At 39.9% G+C, this 23,571-nt stretch overlaps 1 protein-coding gene across 6 annotated transcripts in view; it reads right to left on the reverse strand.

Annotated features, from left to right (window-relative positions):
- COL25A1 (collagen type XXV alpha 1 chain) overlaps positions 1-23,571 on the reverse strand; it is a 294,538-nt gene that overhangs the window by 6,008 nt on the left and 264,959 nt on the right. For 3 of the 6 annotated variants that reach the window (XM_042812561.1, XM_042812562.1, XM_042812559.1), the window contains exons 24-37: positions 23,011-23,055; positions 21,366-21,410; positions 21,035-21,115; positions 20,801-20,863; positions 18,656-18,706; positions 18,273-18,299; positions 16,280-16,360; positions 15,056-15,091; positions 14,202-14,255; positions 9,380-9,433; positions 8,184-8,210; positions 7,412-7,465; positions 3,250-3,336; positions 125-520 (exon numbers count right to left, since the gene is read on the reverse strand). In XM_042812561.1, the coding sequence (XP_042668495.1) occupies positions 407-520; positions 3,250-3,336; positions 7,412-7,465; positions 8,184-8,210; positions 9,380-9,433; positions 14,202-14,255; positions 15,056-15,091; positions 16,280-16,360; positions 18,273-18,299; positions 18,656-18,706; positions 20,801-20,863; positions 21,035-21,115; positions 21,366-21,410; positions 23,011-23,055 (819 nt within the window). In that variant the 3' untranslated portion in view covers positions 125-406. Of the gene's footprint in view, positions 1-124; positions 521-3,249; positions 3,337-7,411; positions 7,466-8,183; positions 8,211-9,379; positions 9,434-14,201; positions 14,256-15,055; positions 15,092-16,279; positions 16,361-18,272; positions 18,300-18,655; positions 18,707-20,800; positions 20,864-21,034; positions 21,116-21,365; positions 21,411-23,010; positions 23,056-23,571 lie in introns of those variants that run through there. The other 3 variants (XM_042812563.1, XM_042812560.1, XM_042812564.1) reach the window with 3 other exon arrangements.

A 23,571-nucleotide genomic window follows, 5' to 3' on the forward strand; every position in this document is an offset into this window, starting at 1 on the left:
CTAATCACACAATTATTGTTAGTATAAAACATAACAAACAGGAAAATATATTCAATGGAAAGGTGAGGCAGAGAAGGGCCGGATGCATTGCTCTTATAAGATTTCCCTGAAAAATAGCATCGTAATAGAGCAAAGTAAATGTTTGATAAAAATATCCTATGCATGAGCTTTTATAAAGAATTGGAAGCAGCAGCCATGTGCTGAAACTAAAGGATGTGTGACTCTTCAGACAAAAATGTTTTAGACTTCGCAGAAATCGAATGCCAGCTGTTTCTAAAATACTGCCTCAACGAGATACTACTTCTATTATACATTACAACCTCATCGCACCAACTATGGTCACAGAGAGGTCTTATTTTTGTGTTTCTGCATATGTCGAGATGCCTAAGAGGCTCTGAAGTATGGTTCAGTATGACTGCGACAGGGTTTTCTGTGTGCCAAGGACATGCTGCCCTGGGGAGAACAGCTCTACCCATCCTACCTTTTGCCAACAGCCAGGCATTGGTAATCCATCAGGACCCTGTTTCCATGTGAGGAGAAAAATAAAAAGAATGCAGTTAGGTTTGATAGCACAGTTATTCTGTCTATATCTGTTAGAGCAGCTAGAGCAGCTTCGTCTTTTTATCAATCAGGTAGCTACTGCTTCCTAACTTCATCTCTCCTGTTCTCAAGGTGAAGAAAAAGCCACAGGGGTGGCTGACCCTGTAAATACATACATGCATCTCTGCCACAAAGATACCTTTTTCTAAATCATTTTTTTACCGTTTGTCTAATTGCAAGAACACTTCGATAACTTTTCTATTGCTGCCAGAGCAAATTAAATATAATGTCATTCACAACAATCTACAGCTGGATATACAAGATAATGAGCAAAAAAACATTATCACTTTTATCTGGAGGGTATTGCTTTTTCTGAGCCCCTAATGCAAAGTTATTCCAGTGATAAGATAGCAAGACTCAAATTTGGCAATCATCTGCTCTGTTCACTTTCAGTCTTAGCTTTTGAACGCAGCAGCAAAATCTGAAATTCTGAACAGTCCTGAATGACACAGCAGAGGAGAACACTAGTGTTGGGGCTACTGAGTGTCTCACCATTGCTTTTCTGTCACTACCCCACTTTCACACATTTCTATGCACTCACTAAGATCAGACCAATTTTTGACTTTGATAACACAGGTTTTCACATAGCTATATAGGCCTTACCCATCAAAGAGTTATATACATAGAACTAGGAGCACATATGACATTAATGCATGATACTCGAGCAGCACAAAGTTCAGGTCTTGATGTTTTTTAGAATAAAGAATAATAACGCCTCTGACGTGGATTTGCACACAAAGGTAGTGATTAATGAGAATTTTTGAATGTAATGTAATCTGATGGGAATGGCTTGCTGCCTAAAGCAAGAAATCATGCTGCTTGCTTAGCAGCTTATTATGGTAAGGACCTGTAAATGAAACATATTTTCATTCATCAATTGTTAGTAAGCCTCCAGATATAAATGATAATAAAGAGACAAAAACAATTTTAAATTACCAAGGCATGCTTGATTATCCCCAACAAAATATATGAGATATGGTTACCATTGAGTGGAAGCAAACAAAATGGAGCATGGACTAATCTTAGAGACTATGTATTTAAGATTAAAATTCATTGACCTTAAATTAGAAGAGATCTAGTTGAAAGAAAATTTACTTGATTTAACATTCATCTTAGAGAACCGTGCTTAACCAACAAACAGTATCAGAACATGCAGATCAAATTTCACCATGAACAATGAAAAAAAAATTCTTTCTTGCTTCTTTAGAAAATGTGTATGTAGGACTGCCTGTCTGTTTGTTTAGTTTTTAAATGGATAATAACTTAAACTTACTTTGCCATTAAATCAGTGTTGCCAGATTGGTACAAGGGAGAGGGTCAACAAGTAGAATTTTAGTACAGGTGGGAACTTGAACTCATGCTAACATAGAGTGGGAAGTGTTGTGTGTATTGCAGGAAGGTAAGTTCCAAGGGTAAGACCATTAAATTGGAGATATTAAATAACAAAGACAGTGAGGGTTTGGGCAGCAGACTGTTATCTTCTTACAAACTTCAGGTAAGCTTTTCCTTTCCAAATCTATTTAAATACTATTTGATGAACAGACCAGACACCAAATTTACTGCTTGTCTAAGGTCTGAAAGGTCAGGCTCCAGATTTGCTTACTGGAAACCTATGACTTGATTTTCAGAAATCATATTTTTCTGATTCTTTAAATAAAACTCATTTTGGCCAAATCCTGAAAACATGTACCCTCAATGACACGGATTTGAAAGGAAGACCAGGGTGCAGAGTAACTCTCAGGTGGGCGAGGGTTTAAAACTGAGCCAGTGCAAACGGAAGTCATCGGACTAGATTAGAAGTGGTGATTGTGCTGGGGTTCTACAAAGACTTGGGTTCAGGGTCAGTAAGGCAGTAGGCATTTTGGGAGGAAATAACAATTCTCAGGGAAAATGTAGGAAGGATGCAAACTTATAAATAGCCATGTGATGTGGGAGCAAACTGCTGAGAGTTAGGTCTGAGGCATCAGGAGGATAGTGTGCTCTTTCTTTATGGTTACGATCACCAAAGCAGCTGATTTATTCATGCACATGCATGTGTTATGTGAGTAATGTAAAGTCAGCTCAGAAATACATTACTTTACATTGAGAACGGCTGACTACAAACAAAGGAACTGCATGCAGGGTTGGTAGGAAAGAGAAATACTGTACCAATTGGCAAGGGGCATCCAGCCCATCCAGGCCAGGCTGGCCTGGCTCCCCTTTTTCCCCCTTAATTCCACGGAATCCCTGTTTGTAAAGATTAACTTGCAACGTTACTGTCAAGGAAATGCCTTCGGTATTGACTTAGCTGGAGCAAACAAATAACAACAAAGAGGCAAGAGGAGCAAGCTCAAAGCAGTGGTATAGTTTCAACGTATGGGGTCAGGGACTCTGACCCACACTGAATTTGGTTCTTTTTCAACATTCAGCAGAAAACAGTGAAAAAAGCAACAACTATGTCCTGCTTGAAGGCCTTAAATCCATTGCTTTAAAGCAAATTAGGAGGTTGAAAAACCAACTCTGTTCCCCAATTTGTGAATCTTGAGATAATGCTGCATTAACAAGTGCAACTGGTGACACACTAGGTGGTGCTTGTTCCTCTCCCCTCATTTCTTATTCCATCAATCTATAGCAGGATGATCAGTTGTCCAATACACAAGCGAGACGTACCAATGGGCAAGGTGCATCTAATCCAGGAGCACCCTGTTCTCCTTTCTCCCCTTTAGGCCCCTTTTTGCCTTTCTTTCCCTTTTCCCCCTGTGGATACAATGGTTTGGACAAAACATGTTTCATTCTTTTGGGAAAAAAAATAAGAAAGATTGGTTGAAAAGTTCGAGTTTTTCTTTTTAAGCCAATGGAGAGCTGAAAGGACACTTACCACTGTGTTCTGTTTTGGTTGGTGCATTATGTGGAAAAATAAATTATATGATCACAAGCAAGAACTGCAATCAGTTGGTATTAGTTTGTGTTGTTGACATTTCCTTTCAGTATCATGGATGTTTTGAATCCTAGAACAGGGCTTGAAATCTCTGATCTTTTCAGAAAGGGGCAAATCTGCAAATTCCCCCACTCCATAGTCCAAAATGAGAGGTTTCCTATTTGCTCTAAATGACAGTTCTGAAGTGCACATAAATTTGTTAGCTTCTTCAGAAGATTTGTCATGGGTCAAAAGTAGCTTGGCAAGAGTGGAGGACATTGGCATCGTTTCTCTGAAACTTCAGAAGGGACGGTACAGTCAGTCTGTGGCAGAATTCTGTCAAGGGCTATGATGTCACATCAAGGGTAAACTTGGCCTGGTGCGTCCTTTGCTGAATTGACCTCCTGCACTCTGGTAAGAGTCTGGGACAAATCCTATTCTTGGTTATGTCCATGGAAACCTGCTGCCATCACCAAGGGTGCGCTCCTGTCACTCTAAATACAATGGGATCCTTTATTTCAAACCCTGTTAGAGGAATCAAAGCACCCAAACTGCTTGATGGAGAAGTTCGGTGGCTCTTTCAAAGACTTCATGATGACTTGAGACCATAAACTAGTTAAAAGGGATCATTAGAGTTCCTTTAATTAAATAGCCTAATATTTGAATAATCTTTATTTAATGTCTATTTAAATGTTCTTTCAACAGCAGAGAGCATTTCATCTACTCATTTTACTGCATAAATCCTTTGATTTTGAACTGAATTTTCTTTTTAAATGTGAAACTTCCAGCACTTTAGTTACTCATGGAATAAGTTGATCCCTTCAATAAAGCTATCTGCAAAAATGACCTCACCTTCAAGCAGTATAAGATGTTTGGAGAGTTCATTTTCTAATTGATTTCACACCAGTTGATCACAATGGTAAATGAGTTTCAGGCTTGCTCTCAAATTCACAAAAATCAAAAAAGGTTCCATTAAAAAAAAAAAAGAAAGAAACAAACTGGGCTATGGTTGTAAAAAATGGGATAGGAAGGATGAGTGAATCAGGAATATCACAAAGAAACGGGAAAAATAGTCATAGGAAAATTAGTATGACACTGGAGAACCAGCAAGCAAGGTTGTGGCTATTGGGAGGATTTAATTTGTGAGGAAAAGGGTAAAAAAGACAGGGGAATTATGGGGGGTGAAGGTAGAAGGAGAAGGAAGGAATGCCCCTTTGGAAAGACAGGTGGGTTTTGGTGAAGCATAGTAAACAGATATCTAACTATACCACACCAGCATGAAAAGTCTTAATTCATTCACATACAGGCATACAGAAAAAGCTCTTTTTTTTTTTTTTTTTTTTTTTTTTTACACAAATAAAAAACAATTAGCTGTAACATGTTTAAACAAAGAGGAATGCACATTATTAATTCAGCATCGTAGCATACTTGACACATTCGAATGAAAAAATATCTTTTCCATGAACAAAACATACTGTGCTTGCGACATGATAGGCAAAGTTCCTTGTTCATCTTTCCTGTGTGCCAAAAAGTTTCAGGATGATACTTAGAAAAAAGCAACCCAAACATTACCCTTATGTACCAAATTGTAAGGCTGTGATATATAAAAACCACAAGTTGGCTGGGTTTTCATGTTAAACCTAGAAGCGTAGCTTTATAGCACAGAATCTTAACAGCTTTAGGGTCAAATCTCACTTTGTGCTCATTGCAACACAGATATGTTTACTGTGAGTAGATGTAAGCACAGAGTGTGGACATACTTAAAGAATTATTATAACAACAGATAGTACAGTTTGATTTCTGACTCCTTCATGTCTTTAGGACCTCTATTTCATTAACTTGCTATGTTTTAAGTCAGCAGGTGACTAGTTATACTTCAAACTTTGCAGGGCAAACCTGTGATCCTATCTGAACCAACACAACGCTCATACGTGGAGAGAGTAGTCTGAGTTCCTGAAGGCTTGACCAGTTTTCCCATGGACTGAGCTCACCTCAAGTAGTTAATGTCCTTACCAAGTCCTATAGAGCTTCATCAGAAATACAGAGTGTGAAAAGACATGGAGATGAATAAGAAAAAAAAAAAAGGTCTCTTTCCTGTCCTTCCTCATCACCTATAGAAACACCAGTTTGTGGCACTTCTGTAAAAGATCAGGCAGTCAGGTTGGCACAGTCTCCAGTCACAGAATTGTTGGGGTTGTAAGAGACCTCACAGAGTCCAACCCCCTGTTAAAGCAGGTTTCCTACAGCAGGTCACAGAGGAAAGTGTCTAGATGGGTCCTGAATATCTCCAGAAAAGGAGTCTCCAGAACATGTCTGGGCAGCCTGGTCCTGCGCTCTGTTAGTCTCACCATAACTAAGTTCTTCCTTGTGTTCATACGGAACCTCTTATGTTCCAGTTCCCATTGCCTCTTATCCTGTTGCCGGGCACAACTGAAAAGAGCCCTGCCCCACTTGACTCCTTCAGATATTAATGAGCATTGATAAGATCCCCTTTCAGTCTTCTCTAGGCTGAACAGTCCCAGGCCTCAGCCTGTTCTCATATGGGAGATGCTCCAGGCCCCTCATCATGTGGGGCTCATCTTTGTGGCCCCACATGCACAGCTGTGGCAGCACAGGGGATACAGGGAATGTGATGATGCCTTCCCAGCCATCCTGGTGATACCTCAGTACTCTTCTGACAACCCTTATATCAAGAGACAACTGCACTTCTGGGATAAGGGCTCCCTTCCTGCCCTATACACATAATATCTTTTCTTAAAGCTTTTCCTTTCTGGCAGTAGGAATGTTGAATGTGGAACTGAATCACCATTCTCTTTTTAGTAGTCTTCTAAAACCTCTTTACTGAGGCAGAATGTGGTACATATGAAATGATTTTTAATAAATAATAGACTTCTACTCATAAAAGTTGAAAATATAAAATCAATTGTACAAATGTTTCTGTGCTGAGTGCTCCTGGACTGTAATTTTGTAGAAGTAATGGGAGCTATATTTTTTTCTTTTTTTTTTTTTACAGCCAAGTTAAGCAGACATTATAACGCAAACACTGACATAGTTCTACTGTTGAGCTGTCAACAGGCTAAAACAAAAACCATTGGTCTAGGATTTATTCTCAAAACTGATGTAATGAGCTACTCGCCTATCAAGACGTATCCATGAAAAACTAGCATCGTTCTTAACAGTGTTTTAGTCATGATATTAATTTTACATTTCAATCTAAAGTAAGTTGCCTAACTAGAAATTAGTTAGTCTCAACTTATTTGAAGAGAATATTTCTGTACATCATTTGGTTCTAAATTGCATCTTCCAAATTTCCATGCCACCATGTCTGGACAGTGAAAATGACGTCAGGCCTCCTCTATTACCCACATGGTTGGTTGGGTTGGGTTGGTTTACCAGAAATGTAGTATAAGATTGAATTTCAGCCCACAACCATCACAGAGTACTTCTCTTAATTGTAAATAAGCCACTGTCAATAGTAAAGATTAGCACAGTTCCTGTCCTTTGCCACTCAGTATGGGACAGGCAGTGTGTGCAGGCACAGTACACTGGGGTCAGCAGTTACACTGAAATGCTGCTGAGGCTCTGAGTCTCCTGTATGACATTACTACCAAAATTACTAATTTCGGTGAAGTCTGCATTAAAAGTTTCAGGCTGACAAGGACTTTCAACAAGTGAAAGATGGACGGAGAAAGCAAGTCTAAAAACAAGCTGTGCTTTGGCACGCATTGGTAGCACTCATTCTGTGCATAAATTTTCATCTTTCTAACACGGGATTTTGTTTAGTCCGCATCTGTGAGCTGCCTTTTGGCACACAGGGAGAACAAAGATCAGGTTTAATGGGATGAATTATGGAATAAAGACAGCAGAGCTGACTGGGCCAAGGAACAAAGCAACAGTTAATAACACCGCGGTCACCTTTTCTCCCTTTTCTCCTATTTCACCCTTTTCTCCTCGAGGACCAGGGAAACCCTATAAAAAGAAGGGACAAAGGTAGGTCGACTTCTATTCACATGCAAGTTAAGATTTTAAATACCTGGAAAATGTGCAAAAAAAGTGACCTTGCAACAAGCTTTGTATGTACATGTGCTTTGTGCACAGACATGCATGCACACGAGAGCATGTGAAACAAGTCCATGGTGTCTGGCACATCATTTTGCCAGTAAGGGAAAGGAATCAGATCACTCAAAACGGTTCATGCTTTGTCACCTACTTGTGGGTTTATGGAGAATACTCCTCCAAGTTAGGGATTTCCATGGACGAGAGGCAAAAGCTTTTAGCAAGCCTTATTTAGCGTGCCAGAAAAAGGGTCTAAAATTTTAAATGCATCACTTGGAAGTTGTGGAATAATTGCCTCTATTTAGTGATAAATTTACTTGATCAAATGTTAGCAACGCCTTGCTCTGCTCCAAGTGAGCCAAGTGAGGTTTGACTGTGGAAGTATTTTGACTTCCAAAGGAGCAACTACTCTTATTCCTAAGCATTACTTCTGGCGAGGTCTGCAGGCAAGGGCTATACATTGCATAGCCTTGGTTTTCTTTATCATAGGAAAACAGCAAATGCAGCATTTAGTGCACTCTTTGTAGGTACTGCATGCACACTAAATGGAAACAAACGTGTTTATCAGGAAGCTGTTTCTTGCAAGACGCTTACCTACCATTGTGAGGCATTGTTCATTCATATTACTTACATCAAGGCCAGGCTCGCCATCCTTGCCCTGCCAAAGAACCACATAAGCTCTGTTAGTGTCCCTAAGCTTGGCTACCCAAGGCCAACTCCATGCCCAGCACTGTACTTGCTCCTGCAGCCGCGGCAGCGCAGCTCAGAGCGCACACACAGCACTGCCATTAGGGAAGGATGTGGCAGTCAGTGTTTAACATTTCCAGAAACTGATAACTTGACTGTAAAATGGTGCTGTGGGTTGTAGGCAGGTTCCAGAAGCGGGCTAAAAATAGATCACAAGGGGAAACTGAAAATGCCTTCTTTTTTTTAATTAATTCACAAAAAATGATCCTCCAGTAAGCGTGTGCTGCAAGCTAATCCAGCGTTCCACAGAGCCTGAAACTGTCTGTTCTCGTTGACTGCTGATCCAATTAAATGCATCCAATTAAACCCCAAGCCTGTATTCCACCTAAATTAATTTTGGCCCAAATAGATTGGGCTGAAGAGGATATGGAGGTGCTGCAAGCTCTCAGAGAGGCTGCTTCTGCTTGGAAGCAGCACAGTGGCACAGCTTTCCTTGTGTCAGTGTACTAGTTAGACAAACACATGTGCACACCTGACCATCAGCAAACTAAGTGATTCCTTTCAGTAGGGTTACAGTCATCCAGGCAAAGGAAGTTCTCACTCATATTTTAGGACTGGCCAATATCTTTTACATGTTGGGTTTAACACATACCATCTCCACCCAGGAACGATCAACAACAAACTTCTTCCTCAAAGTACTTCTGAGCACAATGCACAGCATTAAAACTGATGTCTCTGTAGCGTCAAACAAAATAATATAGCAAAGTAGCCTCGCAGCAAGGAAATACGAACACTTTATTGACTCTGATTCCAGAAATCAGAGCTTTCATCCTGAAGTCCTGCTGTTTCATCCTCTGGCAGCCCAGATTGCAAGCTGCAAAAACAGGATCACCTGAATTCTCGATTTCCTCTCACTTGCTGCTTAATGGTGGGTCTTGTTTCTTTACTTTTACATAATCACAGACATGAGCAGGAACCTACCTCTGCGGCACCAGTCAGTGACCTTGCATTGTCAGGGATTATTATCTAGTTTTTCCTTTTCCAACCAGTTGTATCGCTAGGTCAAAAGCGGTCACAGAGCACACAGGTTAATCAAGGAGTGCTGAAAAGCACAACAGGTACAAACTACTTGCAACTTACAGGCAAGCCATAGGGTCCTCTGGGTCCAGGGTCACCTACAGTTCCCTTTTCACCCTAAGAACAGAATACAGAACAAACAAAAACATTGTCTGGCTTGAACAATGTCTATGAAGTGCTTTCTTTACCTTAAAACTTACAAGCTCCTAAATCTTCAGAGCAAAAAAAATCCAAGCTCTGTTATCTTTGTTAAATGATCCAGGGGTGGGGAGGAAACATGTATTACATTCCAGGCAAAGTGACTTTCTGTGCATAGGATACTTATTTTCAAACAACGTAGTGACTGAAAATACTTTTCAAACTGAATTTGCACTGATTTCAATATCAAGCCTGTAAGAGCTGCAACACTGCACTCAGCAAAAGCTCCAGCACAGCAGCTGAGATGTGGCAAGTTGGCAGGCAAAAATAATATGTGAATCAAAAGTTGCATTTAAGCGGGCAATGCTATTCCTAGTGACACTGCTGGGATTATCCTATGTACTGTACCATGTTGTTAGCTGCTCTACTGGACTCTATGATGCGTATACTCTGCTTTATTATATTGAGTCCACTGCTGTGCAGCAAAAAAAAATAAAGGAACTCCTCCAGAACCCTGATCTAATTCCACACTAAAATCCATAGAAGAAGCATCTAGAGGGATGCTATGAAACTCATTTTGTAGTACAATACAGAGCAAATTTTTCCAAATGAAATGAAATTTCCAGATGACCGATTTCAGAATGCCAGTACCATCATCTGTGCTCTCCAGCAGATCATCAAGACTGACGATGGAGCAAAACTTGTTGAGCTGGTAAGCATTAACCTGTGCACCCTTGGTTCTAATTCATTATTTAGTATTAATACATCATTCTTCGTTACTAAAAGCACAGGGCAATTATGTATACATATGCCTAATTAACAGTGTAGTGCACCTGCACAACCAAGTCCCTTAGCCCAGCTCTAAAAGAGCATGGCTAAGTCTAGATTGCCTTGACAGGATAATACAAAACAGTAGGCACAAGGATAAACTAAGAGTCTGAGCCTGCTGCTGAATAATCACAGCAACAAGGAGTTTGTCAGAGAAACTGACATTTGATTGTTTTAGATACTTCACATTTTTATGGTGACTGATGCTGTCTGTCTGCATCGCAGTATAGAGAAGTTCAAATGTGTAATGCCCAATCTTTCTTTGTTCTGTAAATCTTCAGCCCATTCTGTGCACTGCTGAGGCTGGATACCGTGGCAGAGCAATAGGAGTCACTGGGAAGCAACAGCTCATTTACAAAGCAGTAAATCCCCTGCAGCTTTAAAACTTTTTGCTGAGAAGAAACTAATGTGCTGACCTATGTATATAGCAGCTACAAAATTGTTCGATAGATACTTAAAGCACGTCAAGACTAGTTAAGTATCTTTCTTTTTTCCAATCTCAAACAGCAAAGATGACTGTACAAAGCCCCACAAGACAGCCTAAACATATGGTAGACATAAAAATACTGAACACTTAGCATATCAGTCTAGGGAAATAGTCGCATCTGTTATGTAAGAATATATTCAGAGAACTGTATCTCACAACTTTTGCCTCCAATCCAAAGCACATGCTGAGATGTGTTTGGAATATCAGATGAGGTCCTGAACGCTTATGGATTATATAAGATTGATGAATTGTCACAGGCATGCTGCCCTGAGCAATCATGAGAAAGTTTTCCCTTTGGGGAAACAGATATTTGCCAGGTTCAGAAATGGTTTTAAGATTGCTTCTTGAAAGAGAATTCATAGCATGGCCTGGGTTGAAAAGGACCACAATGATCATCTAGTTTCAACCCCCTGCTATGTGCAGGGCTGCCAACCACCAGACCAGGCTGCCCAGAGCCACATCCAGCCTGGCCTTTAATGCCTCCAGGGATGGGGCATCCACAACCTCCTTGGGCAACCTGTTCCAGTGCCTCACCACTCTCTGGGTGAAAAACTTCCTCCTCATACCTAACTTAACCCCCCCCCCCCCCTCGTTTAAAACCATTCCCCCTTGTCCTATTACTATCCATCCTCATAAACAGCTGTTCCCCCTCCTGTTTATATGCTCCCTTCAAGTACTGGAAGGTCACAGTGAGGTCTTCCCAGAGCCTTCTCTTCTGCAAGCTAAACAAGCCCAGTTCCCCCAGCCTTTCTTCATAGGAGAGGTGTTCCAGCCCTCTGATCATCTCAGCAGTCCTCCTCTGGACTCATCAGCACCCAGAGAACAAAACCTGCTGACTTGCTTTTTTACCTCCTATTTCAGTTTAGTCACCTGAATCACAGGTGAATATGAGCTATGGATTACATAAGACTGCGTAATTGGTTTCTCATTCTATTAATTGCCGTTTTTCCTTCTACCAAGAGAAATACACAAACTCAGCACTGCAACATTCACCAGTATCATCCCTGAGTGACGCACTGGAGCAGGCTGCCCAAGGAGGTGTGGATGCCCCATCCCTGCAGGCATTTAAGGCCAGGCTGGATGTGGCTCTAGGCAGCCTGGTCTGGTGGCTGGTGACGCTGCACACAGCAGGGGGACTGAAACTAGATGATCTTTGTGGTTCTTTTCAACCCAGGCCATTCTATGGTTCTAAGATGATATGATTCTATGTTCACTTTCTGTAACAGCTTCAAGCGAAGAGAAAAAATTACATGGCTAAGCAGTGAGTTAACAGCACAATTATTCTAATATTTATTTTCCTTTTTTCTAGTGACTTGCAGTGTATCCCTATTCTACTTTTACATCATCTAAATAAGTTTTTTATAAAGGACTGTCTGACATTTTCTATTTCAATTAAATAGTTAAGTTTGAAACTAGCCAAGTACAAGTCTGTTCTACCTAAGAAGAGCAATTCATCATTGCCTCAAATGTTGCCTATGTAACAATGAAGCCGTGCTTTCTACATACGACACCATAAGGCTTTTGTTTGATTGTCCTTCATTTCCTTAATTTTTAAGTAGTCATAAATGAATAGCAACCAGCATTTTGCAAGTAGACTCTTAAAGTGAGATTACCTTTCCAAACTTAAAATAATGTAGCTGTTTCACATTAGTGTTCCTTAGTGCCCTTCTAGGCTAAAATTATCCCAAGGTTTTTCTTATCATCAGGGAAACAGGTGATCCTGTCCAGTGGCAGAGTGGGGGCTTTGTGCACTATTATTAATTAAAAGGTGCAATCTGAAATCTGCAGTCAAAACATGTTTTCATCCTGCTTTCACATAAACAGGTTCAACAGCTGCAAGTGCAGGTTATGAGACTGTGTTAAAAATACATCATTTGTTATTTAGATAACAAGACATTTATCAAGCTCAGGCACCTATCAGATGACCATTATATACACACATCCTCTTTCCAACCAACATTAAATTATTAAATAACAGATTACAAGCAATAATCAGACTAGATGTCTGCTTGGAAAAATAAATCCATCTTTCTGATGAATTCCATTCATTTTGGCTACATAGAGAATAGTGGGTATGCCAATCTTAGTTACAGTATTTTTTGTAAATCAGTCTCTGCATGCAAATGGAATTATTGAACTGATCTACATCTCAGCAGCTCCCACCTCCTTTGTAACTACTTCTTGTCAACAGCCATGAAAGGGCTAATTCTAGATCCAGCTGTATGATTTATTATGACCTTGGAGAATTGCATAAGGAAGAACAATTGTAGTCATTTTCCATACATTAGAAGAATAGTTGATATCATAGCACTTTGTTTTTAATGGAAATTTCAGGTGTTGGAACAACCTTCACAACTGAAGTTCATAATCTGTGAATATGGTATCTCTATTTATTTCTAAATGTATCTCTCATCTAAATTATTTTTGGAAATGCAGAATATGACATTTCACCATCTTTCCACAGAGTTGATAGGAAAAAAAGTTGTTTTAGTTGCAAAAAGACTTGAATCTGTAATCCCCAAAGAAAAAAAAGGGAAAAGAATCACGCTCTAAGACTAACCATTGATGAGCCTGCTACAAGACACTGTTCCTATTTTGGAACCATGCTTCACGTCCTGTATTTATTCCCCAACAAACAGCTCTGTAGAAATGAATGCTCGAGTCATGCATACCTTTGATGTACTGCTGTTTGAGCTAACTGGACCTAAGCCATATGGCCATGTCCCTAATGCAGCAAGTCTGAAGTCGTTACAACACAGCTGTTTTGTTAAACTGAGAAATTCAAAGAGACATAATTCTGGGCTAGCATCTCTGTGGAGGTTTTAGTGTAATGTATCACTTATGCTTTGTTGTTGTACAAGTTCACAGTAGGATTGTTAAAGATGACAGACTCATCGTTAAAGATTAAGAGCCCTACCCTCTTCTCATTGGAGAAAATTCACTGTGAATATTTCAAATTAAATAGAAGGGTTCCTATTTTCTATGCTTAAGAAAAAGAAGAAAGTTTTAGATTTATAGAAGTTAGTGTTTTTCAAGATAAAAAATGTAATGCAAGTAACTGCATGATATGCTTTTTTTTTTTTTGCTTTTGCATATTTGTATGCCCAGATCACTCTTATCATCTGATTTATTCTCTCAAACTATTTACACTAATCAGTGAAATTAAGCAAAATTATGTCCCATGTAACACTGTAAATATGACACTCCTATAAGGTCTTCACTGATTAGTAATTACAAAATACCAGTTCTAAAGTTAATGACTTACAAAATCAAACATAAACGTGCACGTAACTTGAATGCAGTTCTGGGTTGATCCTTACACAGATGAGATATTGTTTGGCTTAGTAACATCTAGGCATGCTGCAGCAGCCACGCGACAGTGCAATTGTGGCACGGTCTTCATAAAGAAAAGCACACAGAATGTATACTTACTCTGTCTCCTTTAGGGCCTGCAGGGCCATGGGGACCAACTGGGCCATCTATACCCTGCGAAGAGAAACCAAGAGGGTAAGAGGGAGGTCCAGTTCCTTCAAGTCTTTAGCTTTAGTAGCTGTCTTCTAGCCAAAAACTAATATGGAATCAGCCATCACCAGATGAAAATGCAGATTTAATTGTGCTGGGACCTGGGCAAGCAAATCTGGCTTTCAAAACTCAACCTATAAGCTCTCATGTTACAAAGTAGCTCATCTTTTTTCTAGTTGGATTAGAATTTCTTTATGGAAGTTGTACAAAGATTTTTAAAAGCTATTGAAAGTTATTGTGGCTAGTAGCAGCTGAAGGTTCAAATAATGCTTGCTTTTAAACATTGTTGGGGTTTTTTTTTGTTTGTTTTTATTAAATCTGAAATGTCCACTTTATGGGTGGACACACCCCGTCATGATGATCCATACTTCATTAACTAACTAAGAAATAAGGAATCTAGAACGTATTTTAAATATAACAATGCTTCCAGTAGAAGCCCAGCACACCTGATTCCATTTCAATGTTTCCATTTTAGCACAAAACAAGTATGCTTTCCTACGAAAAGCAAATCCCTAACCTTGCTCAGGTAAGCAAAACCCCAACCAGTGCAGGCTGTGCAGCAGTTATCTAACCGAATATCAACTTTTCTAAGGCTCGGAGCTTCTTGTTGCTATAAATCTTGTTCTCTTTCCCCAACACATTGCCCTAGGAGGCTGCTTGAAGCCTGTGACAAAGCATGGAAGATGCCACGATGCCTGGCCTTCATTCCTCCAGGCCGTGCACAGCCTGGGTAACACAGTGACATGGAAAGACAAGGGACTCACCCGGGGTCCTGGCTTTCCGTCTAAGCCAGATGCTCCCTGTGTGGTTAGGTGGAAGCATGGATGATGGGTACGACACGGGTGACAAGAATGTGAGATTAGTAAGTGGTGCTGATGAAGAAACATAATTCAAATGTACAATACGAATTGTGACAGGGTTCTGGGACGGGTATCACATTACTACAGCATGTTAGTTAAAAATTCACAGGAAACATCAAGAGCCCGCATCGGTTCTGACATTAGCACTGGACCACTGACCCACCCCTGCCTTCCCACCGCAGCACATTTGCCCAGAAAAAAAACGAAGCTACACAGTTACTCCAAACGCCAGAAGTTGGGGTGTTTTTAGCCTTAGCAAGCAAATATTTAATTTGTCATTTACTTGCTTGCTTTCTAACTTGTAAATAAGGACAATACTGAATACCCTACTACACAAAGCAAAACACAACAGCGTATGCTAAGAGAGATAAGAAGTATTTAAGCGCATTATGCAGCTAACAAAGCCTGGACCCTACAATGGCCTCATTCATTCCCAGGACGCGCGGCCCGGGGAACAAACACGATTCCTGTTTTCCCACTCCGCTCCCCGCTCCGCCCGGGGCTGCGGCACCGCCGGGTCGGCATCCTTGGGGACGGGAGGACCTCTGCTGGGTCACCTGCGAATAGCAGGAGAATGGGCCGCTAGGCTGGGATTAGCGGAGCGTGCATGTCTACCTGGGGCACCGGGAATAACATGGGCCAATTAAAAAAAAAAAAAAAAAAAAAAAAATCATAATAAAAAGGGAGGGAAAAAAAGTAATATAGTAGTGTTGAAGAGCCATCTTCTAGAAAAATAATTAGGAAATTCTAACCCCTAAGCCAATTTTTTAACTTTGCTCAGTTAGACCTCTCCGTTTCACAGAGGAAGAATAAATGAAGGTGTGGGGAAGAAGGAGATGCCCTTTTTAACACAAACACCATACAACACTGAAATAACAAAATGATGAATGTAATGGGGTTGATGGCATCCTCACAACACTGAATGCTTTCAACTGACACGTAACAAAAAACCTGACAGCACTGGGTGTTACAGAGCATGACTTAGACAAACAAAAACAGGCTGATGCTTGGCTCTACCATGGCTTATTCTATATATGCTGTTGAGCAAACCAGTGTTGTTCATTGTGAGCAGAAAGAGAAGTTTGCAATTTGCACTGAAATTGAATAGATTTGGGATTTTTTACTTACTGGAAGACCAAGGGGCCCTCTGTCACCCTTTTGACCTTGTTCACCCTTCAATCCTTTAAGACCATTTAACCCTGGTTCACCCTAAATGTAAAAGTATAAATGCCAAATTTTTGGTGCTATAATGGGTGCTTAAGCTGGGATAGAAAAAGCCAGCCACAGAAATGGCTGCAAATTCCAGTTTAAAGCAGGGACTCACATTCAGCCTTCTCAGCCTATAGATACAGACCTGAGAAAAAGTATTTGGGAGATAGCTGATGCAGACTGATGTCTGTGTGAAAATACTGGAAACTTCTGAGCAACAGATTCTCAATAATTATCACCTTATTTAAGTAGTTGGAATTAATCACACAATTCAGGGCTTTTGAGGATTTCCTCAAATCCCATAGCCTACTCTCTACAGATGATTCAAATAGAAAGAAAACTTCCTGAAAATCAAGCCTCAAATCAAAAGTCTCCTACAGTCGGATCTCCTGTTTTGGAAGGAATCAATATTTTTCCCTATGGCAAACTGGAATTTGCACCAAAATCTCATTTAAAGATATTTTAAACCTTTAAGCATATATAATTAAGCTCAAGCAAATTGAAAGCAGCAGTATACATTATACAGCGTCAAGCTGTTCTGGAGGTCCATAGTTTCTGTGTTCATACAGAGAGGCTTAAACAACATAAGAAATGGCACCAGTCTTGTTGTGAATGTTAAATTATGCATAGGTTATTACATTAAACGCTACTAAGAGGGTAACGGTGGACTTGCAATTTCCTATAAATCATTCTCACATCACAAAAATCTGCCCCAGCACGAGGGCTACCCAGTCAAAAAAGGTAATGACTGTGCCTGCCTCTTCTGGGAAACCGAAACGTGTGTGTTTTTCATCCAGGCTGTTCCCCATGGCCTTGTTCCTAGGCCAGCCTTTGATGTATTATGCTACTTTATACCATATACATTTAAAATAAAATTCAGAATGAGATCTAGTCTGCTACCTTAAGTAACACCAGACAGCTGTGCCCCCTTGGCACCCATTTCTTCATTTTTCTTCCATTTGACTCAGTGTGACTTTCAGAGCAGTAGCACTGAAAATGCTGAAGTTTTGGAAACAGACCTGAGAAGTTTCACAAAAGCCCGGGTGTTAGGCCAAAAGCCTGAAGTAAGACAGGTTTGGTATGTAAATGGAACAGACCTGACTTCAAAAAATGATCAATGACTCCAGATTCTTCTGCCAAGGTGACACAAATAGTCTTATAATATGTCAAACCTGTGAAGATTTTCTCGCAACTTAAAATAAGCCACACCAAAGGCTAAATGAAAGAACTCCTCATCTCGTATTTCTTTTAGAAAGGTGCATGCGACTGGGGAGCTGTGACGATTAAAAGACTCATTCCTGATAGCAGCACCAGCGCCATTAATGTTGATAGAGTCCCTGCTGTGCATCTTCACGTACCGCACTGCAGAAGACGCTCAGAAGATCTGCCTCATCAAGGAATGGGATTGAAAAACATGAAAATACACAAACAGGCTTGTGGCAGGGAACTTGCCCAGTGCATGACGGAACTGGTCAGCAGAGGATATGGCGCCAAAGAAAGTGAGAGGCCACTCATACTGGAAGAAGTAGGAGAGGCAAGAGAGCATAAAGGAAGAGGGGTTTCTCTGACTTCATCTCCTGAGTATATGCCACTTGTATGTTCAGAATTGCAACAGAAGTGGTAACTTGCCCAACACCAGGAAACAGAATAATTTAGTGCCATAGCACATTATCTCAATACAAAAAATGGATTCAGCCAATGCTCAGGAGAAATACTAACCAGATGCAATCACAGAAAATTTAAGATCTTTTAAGCTATCTATCAGTATTAAGATTTGCTTTAAGGTTTAAGAATATCAGAAACACTTATTGAACGAGACATCAAACAAAACATAGCTGCATGCATTAAAGAACAAAGAATGACACTTCACAGACATCAAGAACATGACTATTTGAGACAGCCATTAATTTACCTTTGGGCCAGGCAAGCCATGAGGTCCCTGAAAATAAAGATACCATGCTCAATTACAAAAATATGCTATGAGTTTTTAAAAGAGCTTGGTGCTCTATATGGGTGAAAGTTACATCTGTTCTTTTATTCTTGCAAATGAAATGCAGCTGCCAATAAAGCAACTGATTTAGAGAATAAACACCTGATTTAGAGAATAAACCAGACCAGTAACATGTTTACACCAGCATAGGCAGGTGCAATTTTTTTCTCACTTCCAACGTACTTAAAGGTCCTAAATTAGGCCCCCCTCTAATTGTCATATGCTCTCACAGAATTCTATTAATCAGGTATTAAAATAAGTGGGTTCAAGCACTTCCCAGTCTGTTCTCTTCATCTGAAGCTTACCATAGGGCCCGGAGGACCATGTGGCCCTGGAGGTCCAGGAGGTCCTATGATCTATGGATAAAAAAAAAAAAAAAAACGAGATTAAATCATACGCAGTGAAGAAATTCCCCACAAATACCAAAACTCAGATTGATCCTTCTTCTGCTGGCAAGCAAGCACTTATAAACGTAGCATTGCAATGGTACACCATGACAGCATATCTAGAAAACGGTTTTAGAAATGGGAATTACTGTAAGTTGGAAGACGGGGTGCCTGAAGTGTGCCTGAAGTGAATTGCTTGTGCCATATGGCAACATGCCCGTCTCCGATTCTTGCTCCTAGACTCATACACTTTAAAACAGCATGGAGAAAAAAAAAAAAAAAAAAAAAAAAAAAAATCTAAAATAAGCAGTACTGAAAAGATGCTCTCAAACTTTTATATATATGCTCCTTAGCTGTCTCTGTACTATGTAACCTACAAGAGCAGAAGATGCTGAAGATGCTGTGCAATTCCTTCCCAATAACGATGAATGGATAAAAGATAGTAAATAACTCATGCTTTTTCAAGACTACCCTTTTTCTCTCCTTTTATTCCGCTTAGCCCACTTGTTCCAAGAATTCCCTGAAGTCATTAACAGAGGTGATCAGGTTGCTCAGGCATGTAGCTCATGCTTATTTTGTGCTGTTTTTCTGTATTCTTAATGAATCCATAAAAGGGAATGTCATGATGATATTTACAATTCAGCGTCACCTCTTTCCCAGGGTTTAACCCCAAAGGGTCTCTACTGTAGCCTGCATGGTGGCAGTGAGGATGCTAATTCATGTCTTCAAACTGATACTCAGCCCCTCACCAACACAGACCGTTGGTGGTGACACTAGTGAGAACAAAACAAGCTTTCAGACATGGAGAGATCAATCCACCATCTGTGAAGTCTTCTGAAAATGGAAAGCGTTTTTTTAAGAGAAGTCAAGCAGAGCAAGGTGAATGAGTTAGCAAATCGATTTGTGAAAAATTAACAAACGCAACAAAACACTCATACACTGAAGAGACAGTGAGTGCCCAGTGCCCTGTGATGACAAACTTCTTTCATTTCTCAGAGCTTATGTACCAAATACCCAGTACATGTCACCATAAACAAGGCGGGTAGCTTAATGATAACATTAGTCATCCTTAAAAAAAGTTATTGCGGTTTTTTTTTTTTTGTTTGTTTGTTTGTTTGTTTTTTAATGATTTTACAATGCTTTGAAAGTCAGGAAGATGTCTGGCCCTGAAAAGCTTTCATATGTGGATAATATTATTTACAAGTGGACAGGTACAGAGCAACAATACATTTTCATTTGTGTATTAATTCCATCAAAATTATGCAGAAAATTATGCAGGGTTTATGTAGAAAATTAAGCACAAATATACACAAGACTGGAACTTTCTCCCCCAATTATTTTATATCAAGAAAGTCTTTATCTTGTGTCACAAAAGGGAATTGGGCAGAAACTGTATGATGGGAAGTTCCATACTAACAGAAGGAAGAACTTCTTTACTGTGAGATTGACAGAGCACTGGCACAGTTGCTCAGAGAGGTTATAGAGTCTCCTTCTCTGGAGATATTCAAGACCCATCTGGTTGCCTACCTGTGTGACCTATTGTAGCAACCTGCTTTAGCAGGGGTTTGCACTCAATGATCTATTGAGATCCCCTCCAATCCCTATGATTCTGTGATTCCTGACATCACTGAAGCCAGTCTAGTCTGCTTCTCACTGGACTTTCATAGATCACCACAATACAAGTGTTGAAATAAATCTGATTATGGTTGCTTTTGTTGATTTTATCTCTTACTGTTATTTTGCACAGCATTTATTTCTGATAGTTTAGAGATCCAGAACTCAGTAGGACTGTTACGACAAAGGAATAGAATCGAAAATAACTAAATCTGTAGCATTTCTTCAACAGCATTTAGCTGTTTAAGGTAAATATTTAAGTCCTTTAATTTTCAAAAGGCCATGGACTACAGCTAAATTATGAATCAAAATATTGTGAAAGTTCAAGCAGAGAAATCATCAAGAATGTCTGGAAAGACAAGCTGTGAATATGAACTGTTCCTCAGAACTAAAAGCTGAAACACTATTGCTGGACTACTACATCCACTGCAACAACACACTGAGACTTACCGAAGGGCCTTGGGCACCAGGCAAACCAGCATCTCCTTTTTCACCTTTCATGCCATTGGCTCCCTATAAAATCATTAAAAAGAAGCATTTATTAATAGTTTAGATCTCATTAGCAATCCATCTAGGAATGATAATGTGTTTATAATGTAATGTGTTTCCAGCACTGCTAGAAATTCCTGATAGAGGGAGAGATTAAAAATATACTTATTTAAGCCAAAATTAATTCATACTCACTGGCAATCCAGGTAGTCCAATTCCTCCCTTTTCTCCATGCATTCCAGGTTCACCCATATCTCCTTTTAGTCCTTTAGGACCCTAAAATATGTATTTATTTATTTAGCAAGTTGTCTGTAGGAACAGAATACTAGCTTTGATCCTAACAAGCAGAATAAGTCATGCTATGGATTGACCTTCATTATTAACATGTAGAATCACAGCCATTATGTGGCCACAGGAACACAATAATGATCATATGGGTAACAAATCTAAGCTGCAACTTGAGATCACAGAAATATCCTCTGGAATGATGCATGGTTGTTCATACAACCTGCACTAGGTGGTTTACCTGTTCCCCATCAACTCCAGGAATTCCTGGGGATCCTGGTTCACCCTGCAAAAGGTAAGATGGAATTGGATTATTATCTTCTAATTATTCAAGACATTCATGGAAAAAGCAGTACTAAATTTATTAAACTGGTCAGTAACGTTTGTAATTAATAATTAGCAACAAGAAGAGAACACTCTTGGTATACATTGTATATACATACAATACTTGTACACAATACTGAACAAACAGCTCCGCCAAAGAGCTGTTTCAAAATTCATAAACTTTGAGTTGCATAAAGATAAGCAAAAAGGTAAGAGAAAGAAAGAAAAGAAGAAGAAACCCCAAAAGGCTGGGGAAGAAAGTGGGAACTTTGTTCGTTACTGGAATAAATATGGAATCATGGCCCCTGATATATGTAGGGTTGACAGAGACCTCATGTTTTCTTTCCCAACAAACATAAATCACCAGGGAAGGAGTTCACATTCACTGCACTGCCCTACGCGCTGATCCCTGTATAGCATTCCCCAAGGGAGCAAGATGGGGATAGATTATGATATTGACAACAAACTTTTGTAAGGTTGAATTCTGCTTTATGTCATTAGTTTTGAACAGAAACGAACAACCAGATGACGGAAGACATCAACTCCTCTGTGTTTTACAACATACTCTTGGCTGCAGAAATCCTTGTGCTGAGTAGAACCTAATGTGGAAATTCTTGCATGCTTAACTGTGTGTTCCATTATCGGTTTTCATATAGAAGAAATTTGATAGTTTACAATTTCTCAAAACAATTAACATGTTAAATGGGATGAACTGCCACATGATATCACAGATGAAGCCTGAAATTCAAATGCTTAATACTGTTTTTGAAGAAACAATTATCTACTCTTGGAAGAGCTTAGTGACACTGGCGGAAGATATGATATGTTCAATATTTAAGAAGTAGGAGAATTATCTCAACTAATTTAAAACCAATATAAGTATTGCACTACATGCAACACTTTCTGTTTTCTTAAGAATAGGCAAATTTATTAAATTTTATGGAACAGAGCAGCATATGGTATTCATTGTCTCTGTGTGGGCTGCTCACTAATAGCTCTGGTACTGTGCACAACCCCAACAGGTGGGGTTAGCAGCTCTGGATTTGCAGCCAGGATGCTGCCCACATTGCACGTTATAATTTTTACAGAGATTAGAAAATACTGTGCTTCGTTGGGTGGGCACTACTGCAATACAGAAGCTGTGTTGACATGTACTTGCTCTGTGGCCAAACTCAGACTGCTTCCCATGCAGCCAGAAGCAATGCACAGAAACAACTGTCTGCTGGTGCAGCTACTGTGCAAACACACAGATCGCTCTCTGCAGCAGAAATCCTAGGGATCAGCCTCAGTGTAGATCCATGAGGAAGATGCTTCCATGCTGGTTTTGTACCAGTTAATTTTGCCAGCTCTCAACTGAGCACCATGCATGGCACAAAATCAAAGTACTATTTCTGGGAAGCTACATTTCAAATTGCCAGAGTGCAAAGTTGGAAGCATGCTGTACTCAATAGAATTTCAGGTAAATATACTGTATGGGAGAGCTCCAGATACAAAATGTGCAGTGAGAAAACTAGAAAATATCTCAACTCCTAAAACATAGTGGGCAAAATAAGGAAGATCACCTTTGGACCTTGCAGCCCTTGGGGTCCCGGTGGTCCTGGTGGTCCCTAAAAAGAAACACACACAAAGTTTTAAAAGAAATTCCTGCAGGACTTGCTGTGTAAACGCAGGTTGAATGTTAAGATAGGTACCTGAACAACATGAGTTAGATGGGTGGCACAAAGGCAACCAAGATCAGACATGAACAAGTTGTTTATCTATGACAACTCTCAGCAAACAGATGGGTACCAGTAAAAACAATGTTAAAACAGCAGTGCATTTCCTCTTCTATAAGAAAGTCCTGCTGCTCCCACTGATGAAATGGCAAAGTTCCTGTTAATGGCAGGGAGACACCAAAGTTCACCTCAGCCACATCCTAATCTAAAGCACTCCAAGGTGAGAAGAGTATTCTGCTGAAAGATGCTAAGTGTCTTTGGGGATGCTCAGTGCTTCAGGAAATTGTTAGGGAGCAAGTTGCAACTACTCCTTTTGCTTCTACCTAAGGATGCAGATACGATTTCAGGAACAAAATATTGAACTGGGTGTTGTACAGTAGGCTTGGGTTTGTTTTAGTAAATAAAAAG

Source organism: Centrocercus urophasianus, unplaced genomic scaffold (genome assembly GCF_019232065.1).
Source record: "Centrocercus urophasianus isolate 14NV4802_14NV808 unplaced genomic scaffold, USGS_Curo_1.0 seq_13, whole genome shotgun sequence".
NCBI classification, from domain to species: Eukaryota; Metazoa; Chordata; class Aves; order Galliformes; family Phasianidae; genus Centrocercus; species Centrocercus urophasianus.